The sequence below is a fragment of the Herpailurus yagouaroundi genome, unplaced genomic scaffold (assembly GCF_014898765.1).
Source record: "Herpailurus yagouaroundi ecotype Mexico unplaced genomic scaffold, PumYag 141, whole genome shotgun sequence".
Classification (NCBI taxonomy): domain Eukaryota; kingdom Metazoa; phylum Chordata; class Mammalia; order Carnivora; family Felidae; genus Herpailurus; species Herpailurus yagouaroundi.
The window spans coordinates 75,165,325-75,177,043 of record NW_024412396.1 but is presented as its reverse complement, the minus strand read 5'-3'; the positions used below and the strand labels follow the sequence as shown (position 1 = coordinate 75,177,043).

The 11,719-nt window shown below is 65.9% G+C and overlaps 1 protein-coding gene across 10 annotated transcripts in view; it reads right to left on the bottom strand.

Annotated features, from left to right (window-relative positions):
- The window catches only part of KIF26A (kinesin family member 26A), a 40,210-nt gene that overhangs the window by 6,764 nt on the left and 21,727 nt on the right, over positions 1–11,719 (bottom strand). For all 10 annotated transcript variants that reach the window (XM_040478371.1, XM_040478372.1, XM_040478373.1 and 7 more), the window contains 7 exons: positions 6,575–6,764; positions 2,193–2,402; positions 1,668–1,761; positions 1,142–1,404; positions 853–1,036; positions 579–741; positions 85–247 (listed from right to left, as the gene is read on the bottom strand). In XM_040478371.1, the coding sequence (XP_040334305.1) occupies positions 85–247; positions 579–741; positions 853–1,036; positions 1,142–1,404; positions 1,668–1,761; positions 2,193–2,402; positions 6,575–6,764 (1,267 nt within the window). The remainder of the gene's footprint in view (positions 1–84; positions 248–578; positions 742–852; positions 1,037–1,141; positions 1,405–1,667; positions 1,762–2,192; positions 2,403–6,574; positions 6,765–11,719) is intronic.

Genomic DNA, 11,719 nt, shown 5'->3' with positions numbered 1-11,719 from the left:
GGGGCCCTCAGAGGACGCAGGACCCCGGAGAGGTGGGGGGGGGGGTCCTCAAGGTGGGAGGGGCAGGAAGGAGGCGGAACGGACCTTGACCTTTTTCCTGCGCAGGCGGTGAATGCGGGCAGCCAGCTGCACGGTGCTGAGCGTTTCGGCATGGCGCGCTGGCGCGTCCGAGACGTGGGCGATCATGGTGGCTCGGCAGCTGGGGGCGGCCAGGGACTCACGTAGCAGCATGGTGAGCCTGTGCTCCCTGGGGGCGAGGGTTGCTCAGAGGCTGAGGGCCTGGGGAGGGGACGTCAGGGTGGGAGGCTGGGCGTGCGGGGTGCTACGGGGCGGGGGGCGGGGGAGGGCAGGACACAGGCCCCTCGCCGGGACAGGGCCGTGCCTGGAGCCCAGGCTCCGGTCGGGCGGCCACCCCGTGGCCCCCCACCCCCCGACGGCAAGTCCTGGCAGACGGGGACGAACAGAGGACCAAAGAGCTCAGGGGTCCAGACGTACTGGGCAGGCCCGCCTTGCCCTCGGCTGGTTCCCGGGGGCCACCCCAGGGCCGGAGCCCGCCCGCCGAGGAGCCGGCCGTTCACCTGTAGGGCACGTGCTTGGCTCCGCTGACCAGGGCCAAGATGACGCTGCCCAGAGCCGACAGAGACAGGCACGGGGGGCCCCCGGAGGCCTCGCCACCCCTGCCGGGCGGCCCCTCACAGCTGCCCAGGTCGATGAGATGCAGGCGGCTGCGGCCTCCAGACACTGAAACCACAGGGCGGGAGGGTGACGGCAGGGCCCCAGGGCACCCAGACCCCCCCCCCCCCCGCCCGGGCACGGCCCTGCGGACGGGAGCCACGCCGGGTGGACACCTACTTCCACCGCGGCCACACTTCTCCATGCGGTACTGGTAGACGTGCAACGTGAAGAGCGTGTGCGAGCCGCACCGGGCGCCCTCGCTGCAGCCGGGCCGGCTGGTGCTGCGGGCCGCCAGCGCGGCGTCCAGGTAGAAGGCTGCCTTCTCGGCCGTGGGCGCCCGGAGCTCGCTCTGGTTCTGGAGCTGGGGACAGGCGGAGGGGACAGCGCCCCACAAGCTGCGGCCCGCGCCTACCTCCCCACGGCCCCCTCGCAGCCCCCCGAGACCACACGCGGGGCCGCGGCGTACCTGCGCCCCACACCCCGGGTCCTCGCGCAGGTACACGCCCGGGGACTGGGCGTCCTGGAGGCTGCCGGAGGCCACCTCGGCCAGCAGGTCCCGCAGGCTCTCGTCGGGGCCGCACACCTCCGCGGCCGACACGCGGACGGAGAAGCGGGTGCCCGTCCTCTCCTTGCGCTCGTCGATGAGCCTGAAGAGCCAGGAAATGGCGCAGGGCACGACACCCAGGCTCTGAGGCGAGCTGTCCTTCCCGATCATCGTGTAGGACTTGCCTGGGGGCCACGTGGGCGTGTCAGGGCCCCCCCACTCAGCCCGACATGCCCTGGGAGCCCAGCCACACCCGGCCTCCTCCCTGGACCTGCCCGGGGCCCTCGGGGCCGACTGGGGGCCACTGAGACCTAGGGGGCCTCCTCCAGTCCAAGGCCCCCTGCCCTCCAGGACGACAGGGTTTGGGCTTTCCCTCCGTGCAGCCCCCTCCCCACCGGGAAATGAGGCCCAGAGACTGCAGAGAGGGGATGGGGGGGGGGATGCTTACCAAGGCTCATGTGGCCAAAGGAGAAAATGCAGCCATCAGCGCCCCCGACCACTGCCTGGAGCACGTCAGCCACTGTCCCGGAACAGACCTCAGCCTGGGAGGGGGGGCCCCGGGTGTCAGGAAGGCACCAGAATCGAGGGAGTCGACACCCAGCCTCCCACCACGCCTGTCTGTCCCCAGCTCACAAGGTGGCCAGGCCGGCACGCACAGGACCGAGGACACAGACCTCCACGTGCACACGGGACACACACGGATGGGATACAGACACACAGCGCACAGGGCGTGAGCCGCCAGGCACACAACTCACACCGCCGTCGTGGAGACCACACCACACCCCAGGCGCTCACGCACACCTCGCACACAAGGCCTCCACAGAGCCCACCAAAAATCGTGCACTTCCCCAGGCCAGCAGCAGAGTCGGAGACCCCCTGGGCCGCTGGCCTCGCTCTTGCCGCCCTCCTCCTTCCTCGCTGGGCACCAGGAGCAAGCACAGGCCCGGCCCCAGCCCCGGCCCGCCGCCCTCACCTGCTCCGAGTCCTGGGGGAAGACCGCGTCGAAGGCAAACATCTTAGGAGCCACAGCGGCGGCTCGTCGGGGGCCCGAGCTTCCTGGGGGCCCGGCGGCCGGGTCGTACAGGGTCACCTGCTTCTTACGCGGGTCCACCTTCAGGAAGGACGTGGGCTCGGCCGAGTGCTGCGCCCCCTGTGCCGGCCAGATTCGCAACATGACCTTCACCTGGCAGGGGAGGCGGGAACGGGCATCTGAGCAGCCGCCCGCCCAGCGGCCGCTAATTACAAGGCAGGAGGAACTCGCGCGAGTTGAGACAGCGGGCCAGGCCCCGGCACGGGGATCCCCACCGCAGGAATGTGGATGCCTGCACCCCAGCTCCAGCCGGAGCAGATCCCGTAAGAGATCAGCCAGGCAGGCAGAACGCGAGGCTCAGCGACAGGATGGGAGCCTGGTGTGGGGGCAGTCAGCACAGGAGGAGGAGCAGGGGCCAGGACAGGGGAGCACGGAGTCAGGGAGCACAGGGTGGAGGAGCACAGGAGGAGCATGGGGTCGGGGAGGACAGGGCGGGGGAGGGGGTTGGGTGGTGGAGGACAGCAGGGGGAAAAGTCAGGAGTGGGGGAACAGGCTTTGGATGCCCCCGTGAGCACAGGGATGGAAGTGTGGCACCACAAGTGCACCCGCCTACCCTCGATGTGGGGTTTCTGGCCCGCTCACTGACTCAGATGCAGAGCTGGAAGCTAAGCGAGCTCAACCCGAAGGCACAGAGCCCCTGGGACCAGAAGGAGCCCCTGGCACACACACAGCGCGGCTCTCGGCCCAGCGACCCCCTCCCAGGCCCACCTCCACCCCAGGAGGGAGGAAACACTGACAGGTCACACAGCCTGAGACCCAATCCCAAACTGAGGGCAGAGGGAGAAGGAGGGAGGGAGGGGCAACCAGAACAGGCCGCAGGCACAGCCCCCCCCCCCCCGCCCCCGCCGAAGGAAGATGCACAGGCCACACTCCTGCCCACGGAGCCCGGCCCCGGGGTGCTGCCCCGCACCCCCACCTCAGCGGCCCCAGGTCAGCAGGCCGTCGAGTGCAGCTCCCAGGAAAGCAGGCGCGGGATGGGGTCTGGGGCAGCCCCCCAGCGAGGATTCCCTCCCCACGGCCAGAGCAGGGCGGCCCCAGCCCCCATGTCGGTCCAGCCTCTGGCTCCTCCAGGGAGCCCCTGCCTCGAGCTCCTCAGCCAGGGTCCGGCACAGGGACAGGAAGAACAAAGGCACAAAAGGGCGCCGGCTGGAGAGCCACGGTGCCCTGGGAGGGGAAGCTGGGGGAGCCAGCCTGGACCCAACCCACAACCCCACACACTGGCAGGGGCCCGGCCAGCAGGAGGACACGGTGATCCCCCCCAAGAAAAGGCTCAATTCTGCCAGGAGGCGTTGGCGACACCGAGGCCTGGCCGGGGGGGGGGGGGGGGGCCGGGGGGGGGGGGGGGGCGGGGGAAGAAAAACCCCGGCCGGGGGAGGGTGTTCGCCTGGGGGCTGTGGCAGGTGACCGCGCAGCCTCAGCTCCCACGTGACCCTAAAACCAAAAATAGACACAAAGGTGTGCCCCCCACCCCTGTGCTGGGCTCCGCGGAAGACTGGCATCCACACAGCTGGACCACCAGCCCCGTCGCCCCCAAGGGAACAGAGGCTCAGCCGGGAGGGGGGCCGGGACCTGGCCCCAAGAGCCCAGCGCAAGCTGCACTGCAGACGCCCCGAAACCTGCGTGGAGAACAAACACCCCAAACTACGTCTCGTGCAGGGCCGTGACCACGATGTGCCCCCCCCCGTGAACTGGGGCGCCTCCTGGGAGGGGCGCCAGACCCCACTTTCTGCTGAAGGACACCACCTTCCACTCCCCAACGAAGTCTTCGATTTCTCCGCCACAGCGTAAATCAAATTACCAGACTCATTTCAGAGCCAATATTTTTCACGGATTTAATTGTAAGTGACAGATACATACGCGGGCAAGATTGGTTTACTGTGGGTAGTTCCGCGAGGCCCGTCTTCTCCCCTTCAGCACGTGGCAAATTGACATGCAAAATCGCTCCAGGAAGGGGGGGGTACATTCTCAGGGGAGAAGCGGAAAGAAAACACTTTTCTGCTGCACTCCCCGAACCTGGGCTCCGTCGGGCGAGAATCGATTCCTTTATTCCCCGACGACACGAACAAAACTATTTCATTTCCAAATGCTGCTGCCAAGCAGACGACAACATGCACTTCGCGGTAATTTCTGGCAATTTTTTTTCCAGCATTGAACTCCTGGCCACTTCAGGAGCCAAATGGGCTGTGCAGATTGGAGGGGGTTCCTAGGGGGTGAGGCCCTCCGCCTGGGCCTCCTGCAGGGCAGGAAATGCGCCCGGTGCTGCCTTCTGGAGCCAGCGACATTCATCCCCACTCAGGGACCCACGGCCTGGCCTGCGGGGAGGGCGCAGAGCGGCCGCCCAGGGCCGTCACCCTGTCCTAGCCGAACGCACGGGCCATTGTCTGCAAGGATCCTGTCATCACAGCCAGGAAATGACAGGGTCTTTGCACCAGGCAAGGGCATCAAGTCTCTTCCCCAAATGTTCAGATATTACAAAGAGCCGCAGAATGGTGCCAGGTAGGGGAAAAACACGTTTTGCATAAAAAAGGGCTTCCACTCCTAAGAGGTGGCCCAGGCGGGGCGAGGGGGGAGGGGCGCCGCTCAGCACCCACAGAAGCGATGTCTTTTTTAATACTGCAAGATGATGAATTACCTTAAGTAGCACATTAATGTCAGGAATTGAGTGTAATCTAACTTCTTTTCTGTGACAATATTAAATGCCTTTCAAGAGGCATTTCTGACTATGCGACATTCGTGCAAATAACAGCCCGGGAGCCAGGGAGGGGGCACTGGGTGGGCAGTGAGTGGACTGGGGGACAAGGGCTCCATGTGGAGGGACGGGGGCAGGGGGTGGGGAGGGAGCTGGTGTACCACGGAGGAGACCCTGCCCCAGAATACTTGGGTGGGGACCCCAGAAGGAGGTGGCAGAGGCTTGCTACCCCCCATAACACGCCTGAGACACGAGGCCCGCCCTGCCCACCACCCCCCCACTTTCAGAGAGAGCTGGCCGAGGGAGCCAGCGACAAGGGAGGAGGCCAAGGTCAGAGCTGTTAGAGCCCTGTCCCGCAGCCACTCTGCTCAGTCGGGGTTCGTGTCCCCGACACATACACCTGCACGTGGGCGGCACTGAGGTTCCCAGGACCACCTACGCAGCGAGGCTTGTCGGGGTGACAGGCGTGAGAGAAGGCTTCCAGCAAGAGCTGGCTGGCAGTCGCTTGAGGAGGAGGGGCGCAGCAGGAGGGCCAGGGGGCGGGGAGCGTCAGGGGGTGGTCCGGGGAGTGGCTCAGGCCCCGGGCAGGGGACCCTCTGTGAACACATCAGACCCCTCTGCAGCCCAGGCGGGTGGGGCAGACCGAGCCCAGGGGAGCATGGACCCAGCCAACCAGCCTCTGCAGGGTGAGCCTCTGGGCGCTGGAGAGGCTGCGCCCAGTGCCCGGGTGGGTGGCTGGCCGGCCGGGGGCAGGGGTGTGCAGCAAGGGGGCCACCCCAGTCCCAACCACCCTCGGGGAGGCACCTGGGAGTGGCTAGCACGCAGAGTGTGGGCAGGAAGTCAGGGGAAAATGTCGGGGTACACACTCAGGGTCAGGTCCAATGCTCACCCCCACGGCTGTGTGACGGTGCCTCAGTCTCCCCACCCTCCATGGGCACAAAGAGCCCACCTCACAAAGAGCCCAGCTAACGTGCTCACGCAGACCCCACACATGCAGGGCCCCGAGCCGGGCCAGGGTGTAGTTCCCAGCAAACCACGTGGGACCAGGACGGAAACCCAGTCTGGGCAAAAGGCCACGGGAGCCAGGGGTCAGAGCCAGGGGCCAGATGGCCTGTTCCAAGACCAGGCAGCTGGGCCCCTTCCCCCCTCTGGGCCTCAGTTTCCCCACCTGAACCAGCTGATCATACGTTCCCCTTTCCAGGGGTGGTGGCAGCTGGAATCTGCCCGGACTCTGAACAGCGGAGGGCAGCATCCCAACTGACACACGGTAGGGGGGCTCCTGGGGGCCAGACCCCAACCCCCAGCCCCAGGAAGCCCTGGCTGTCCCACCCCACTCTGAGGCCACAACATGCCCCTGGGACCCCCACCGCAGTCTCCTAGGCTCTTGTTGCCACCCAGAGCAGCCAACGTGGGCCTGGGCCTCAGTCTCCCCGTCCGTATCCCACCTCATCCAAGCTGGGAGAAGGAAGCAGGATCCTTCCGCTTCCTGCGCCCCCTCCCAGCACCTACTCAGACACCCCTGGCTTCGTCCCAGCCACCAGCCCCCGGGGTCACCTCCAATCAGGAGCAGGCCTACCTTTCCGACACCGCCGAGGTTGTCCTTCACCTTGGAGGCGGCCCTGAGCAGGCAGGGGGGCGTGGGGGGCGGCCACAGCTGCAGGACCCCGCTGAAGTCCGTGGGGTAGGGGGAGGCGCCGCGGGCAGCAGGGGCTGGTGGCGGATGAGGTTTCTTGCGCTTGGAGGCCAGGCTGAGCTTCTGGGCAGCCCTGGGGAGGGGAGGACGGGGGCCGGTGGGAGCACTCAGTGCTGTCCTTCTCACCTGCCCCGCCCCGGGTGCGGCCCCACAGCCCGGTACGGGCCCCCAGGCTGGGGTTGCTGTGTCCTATCCCTGGCGGCTGGCTCAGTGCAGGCCGGGTCTCCTCCAGCTGCCCTGGGTCCCCTGCCCAGCAGCTGCTGGGGGGATAGGGAGGGGGGTGGCTGGAGCGTGCTGGGGTCAGCCACTCCTAGGCCGGGGCACCCAGGTGTGTCGACTTAGTCTCTGTGCCTCAGTCTCCCCATCTCTAACATGGGTTGCCATGACCAGCACAGGCTCTTGTGTGCAACCCTGACGAGCCGAAGGGTTCGAAGCACCCTGCAAACCGGAGGAGCTCAACAAAACCTAGTGTTCCCATGGTTACCGTGGCCCCCGGCCCCCTCCCCACCATACCGGCATCCTCAGCCGGGCACTCGAGCCCTGCACGGTGTAGCCCCACCGACTCCACAGCACCCCCGGGGAATGTGCAGACCCCCTGAGCTTTAACCCACCCCGACATCTGGTGCACGTTTGAGAAGCACTGTTGTGAACCCCCAGGGGACCGTCACAGGCACACGTGCCCCACGGGCCCACCACGCTCCCGCAGGGGCTCCCGCAGGGGCTCCCGCAGGGGCTCCCGCAGCCATCCAGCACATCCTCCCCCGGCACCACGTTAGAGTTGGCTCGCGTCAGCCCCCGGAGCCCGCACCCTCCACTGCAGGCCACCGGGCTGCCCGGCACCCACCCCAGGCTCCCAGCACGGTGACACCAGGTGACACAGATACGAAAGAACACACCGTGGGCCCCGGAGCGCGTTCAGGCTCCGTGCCCGGTGCGCAGAAGGCCTGGCCTCATCACCTCTCCACGCGGGTGGGGCCCCCGTGAAAGGGGGGCAGCCGGGATGTGATCCGAGCTCGGGGCTGAAGCACCTGTGGCACCCGCGGCTCCTCCTCTCCTCTGCACCCCGCGGTGCCCGCCCAGCCCTCAGCCAGCCTCGCTCAACCGTCTACCGCCAGCGTTTTGCTTAACCCCACTCATCTTTGATAGGAGTTGTCTTTTAAGAGGCCCCAGGGACGGCTTTCCTCCTAGTGAGGTGTCATGGCGGGAAATAAAAGTAATCTACGATGCGTGGCGGGTCCTTAATAGAGCGGTGGCCGGTGGTGCCGATGCGTGCCCGGGGCCGGGTGGGGCGGGGGTGCGGAGAGTGGAGCCCACAAGCTGTCCAGGAGGAGCCCAAGCATCTGGGGGCGCAGGGAGCCCCGAGCCGGGCCACCGGGCTTCTCTGGCCACAGGCCAACAGTAACCCGATTCCCGACTGAGCCCACGTACTTGTAAACCTCAGAACTCCCTGCAAGGAGAAGACCTTCGTCCCACCCCCCACTGCCTGAGAATCACAGCAAGTCAGGGGCAGAAGGGGCCTGGCAGCATCGCCTGAGGGCAGGGGACAAGAGCCAGTCTGAGAAGGCAAGGCCTCGGCCACAGCCCAAACTTGAGTGTGACCCGTCCCCGGGGGTCAGTCAGGGCCGGCAGGGCGAGGACCAGGGAGACCTGGGCAGGGGCTGTGGGAGGAAATGAGGCCATTTCATCAGAGCCTCGGCTCCTGGGGCTCCTCCCCCCGGCCCGCTGCCCAGCCTTGGACTCCTGTCCTGGACCCCAGCCACCCCGGGTTCCGCAGAGGCTTCCTGCCAAGCACTCGGGGGCAGGGGGGGGGGGGCTGTCGCAGGACTTGGAGAACATTAGCGCCCAGCAGGCAGCCCAGCCCCACCTGCCCCACACTGCCCCCAGGGGCTGAGGTGGCCAGGGAGGGTGGGACTCTGAAGGACTACGAGGCCCCAGGATTCATTTCCTCCTCTGTAAATAGGTACAGTGGTGCTCATTCCCAGGATTTCAGGAAAGCCCAGCACGGACGGGCCGCCCAGCATGAGCGTGTGGAGGGTGTCCACCAGGCCCTCAGGCCGACGGAACAGGTCAGCGGACAGCCCTGGCCAAGGCAGGCCTCCCCCACGCCAACTGCCAGCTCCCTGCTCCTCCCTAGGTCGGGCAAGGTCAGCCTGGGACCCTGGCGCTGTGGGGGGCGGGGCATCCTGAACCCACACTCCTAAATCTCCGGGGGACGTAGGGGCTGAGGAGGACCCAGGGTTGATGGGTAAGGTGGTGGAGGAGCACGGAGCAACTCCGGGTCACAACCTCCAATCCGCACGACCAGAGGGCAGTGCTTTCTTTGCCTGGTGGGTCACACACGAGGCCAGATGGCTCCTGTTCCCTCCATGATCCTCTCAAGAGCCAGGGGTTTGCGGCACAGACCTCAGCACAGCTGGTCACCCTCAGGGCCCTGGCAGCAAAGCACGGCGAGGTGTCCTTCCCCCAGACACGTTCCGGTCGCGCCTGGACAGGGGCTGGGCCTGGCACTCTCTGAGGTCCTGCCAGCCCTGGGAGTCGGGAACGCTGTTGGCCAGGGCTCCACCCTACGGTCTGACCTAACTCAGGGCACCCTGTCCTCCCTCCTCAGCCCTGCGGTCGGCCCCCAAGGGGCTGGGAGCTGAGGAGCTGGGCCCTGGCCCGCCTGGCCCTCCAGGTCCTGCCCTTACAGGCTCACCCCACCAGGCATGACTCAAAGACATGTCACTGCATTAACAAGGGCCCAGGACGGGCACTCTCTCTTTTGATGAAATCCAGGCCCCTGTTAACAGGGACAAACCCAGCAGCCACACCTCGGTTTCTATGGCCTGGGGGAGGGGGCCCCTGGGGGCCGGGCTTGTCATTAAGGGCTGCAGATTTCTGGAGGCCCAGGCCTGGTTTCTGACCAGGGAAGGTGGAGAGAGCAGTGGGAAGGTGCCACCAGGCCTCACAGAGGCTAAGAGAATACACAAGCACCACACCCAGGACCATGAATGCCCACTGCATTGCTGGAGGTGGGGGCCCAGGGTGGGACCTGCAGGGGTGATGAGTAGTGGAAGGCGAGACATGCCGGGAAGCATAGGCAAGTCTGAGTGGTCTGGCTCTGAAGAGAAGGCTTGGAAAAGCAGGAACTTCACCTGTGCATCTAGCTCTCCGCATCCTCAGAAGCTATTCTTCCAGGAAGCCTGCCCTGATGCCCCCAAGCTGGGCTTCCCAAGTCTCTGCCTCCTGCTACTACAGGAACCAGTCCCTGTCCTGAGAAACAAGTTTATAAGGCCGTGTCCATCCACCAGGCAGAGTGTCAGAAGGGAAGGTGTTTGCCAAGCCCAGGCCAAACACCGGGGAAGCTCGGGACGCAATGACATGGCTAAGAGTGAGTGACTGAATAGATGGGTGCATGGGTGAGTGGACAATGAGTGCATGGGTGCAGAGGTGACTGGGTGAGTGTGTAGATGAGTGGGTGAGTGCATGGGTGCATGGGTGAGTGGGTGCAGGGGTGAGTGTGTGGGTGGGTGGGTGCATGGGTGAGTGAGTACATGGGTGAGTGGGTGCGTGGGTGAGTGGGTGCAGGGGTAAGTGGGTGCGTGAGTGCATGGGTGAGTGGGTGCAAGGGTGAGTGGGTCCAAGGGTGAGTGGGTGCAAGGGTGAGTGGGTGCGTGAGTGCATGGGTGTGTGGGTGAGTGGGTGCGGGGGTGAGTAGGTGAGTGGGTGCATGGGTGAGTGTGTGGGTGCGTGGGTGCAGGGGTGAGTAGGTGAGTGGGTACATGGGTGCAGGGGTGCATGGGTGAGTGGGTACAGGGGTGAGTGGGTACATGGGTGCAGGGGTGAGTGGGTGCGTGGGTGCAGGGGGTGAGTGGGTGAGAGGGCGCAGGAGTGAGTGGGTGGGTGGCTGGGGGATAGACCCCTCCAACATCCCTCGGGGAATATTTTGCCTTTTTACAAAGAACAATTGCCTCTCACAAACGAGGTGACTGCACAAGCAGGTGGCCTTGATGGTGAGGCCCTTCCCTGTTCGAGGAGGCAGCCAGGGCTTTTTGGACACGTGTGTGGCCCCCACTCCCACAGCCGCATCGTGTCACCTGGGAACTTCACCTCGCAGTGGAGACACTCTCGGCAGAGCCGTCTTGCTCGGGGTACCTGGCTTATGCTGACCGCGTGCCCCTGAGCGGTGCCCCCTCTGGCTGAGGACCTCTGCCTGGCACCAGGCCGGACAGTCCTCGGGTTGGGCACCCAGGCAGACACCCAGGAGGGGCTCCACCGAGGTGGCAATGCGGGGGCATCTATGAGTGCGGGCGGGGGTCCTGGTACCTGAAGGAAACCTCACCCTGCCACCTCCCCAGCCCCTGCCCGGGAGACCCCAACGGCTCTTCCAAAGCATGTACATTCAGCGATTTGGGAGCTGACCCCCAGAAAGACCCAGAAGGGTGGGCGAGAGACCACTAGAGGAGACATCTTGGGAGGAGGGGAGATGGCAGAGGTGAAGGGCAAGGGCACCCCACGGTAGGAGCAGGAAAGCTGGGGAAGGGGGTCAAGGCCTCCAGAGAGAATGTAATTATGCCCTCCCCATGGAGCCCGGCCTTGTCGGAGCTCTGGTCGGTTGGCACTCTGAGCTCTCGGCCACAGCTATGGCCGCCATGTGTGAACGGCCCATCCAGGCCCAGCTGCGGGGAGCAGGGCGCCAGGCCTCAGCCCTGAGCCGTACAGCGCAGCAACATTAATGAGGTCCTGGGCACCCGGCGCCCACGCAACCACTCTCTGCCTTGGTCTCCCAAATCGGGGTGAGGGGGCTCAGAGGTCCTGGGAAGGCCCGGGGCGAGGCTGGCCCCCAGAGAGTGGTCCAGGACCAAAGGAGATCCCAAACTGCCAACGGCTACCCCATTCCGCCTCCCCCGGCCAATGCCAGGCTCCTACTCACCCCTCAAAGTCCACCTCCGTGGCGCTCAGCACCACGGACAGCACTCTGCCCTGTCCCTTCACAGATGCCACACGGCCATCACAGGCTGTCCGCACAGATACCCACCCCCGCTGGCC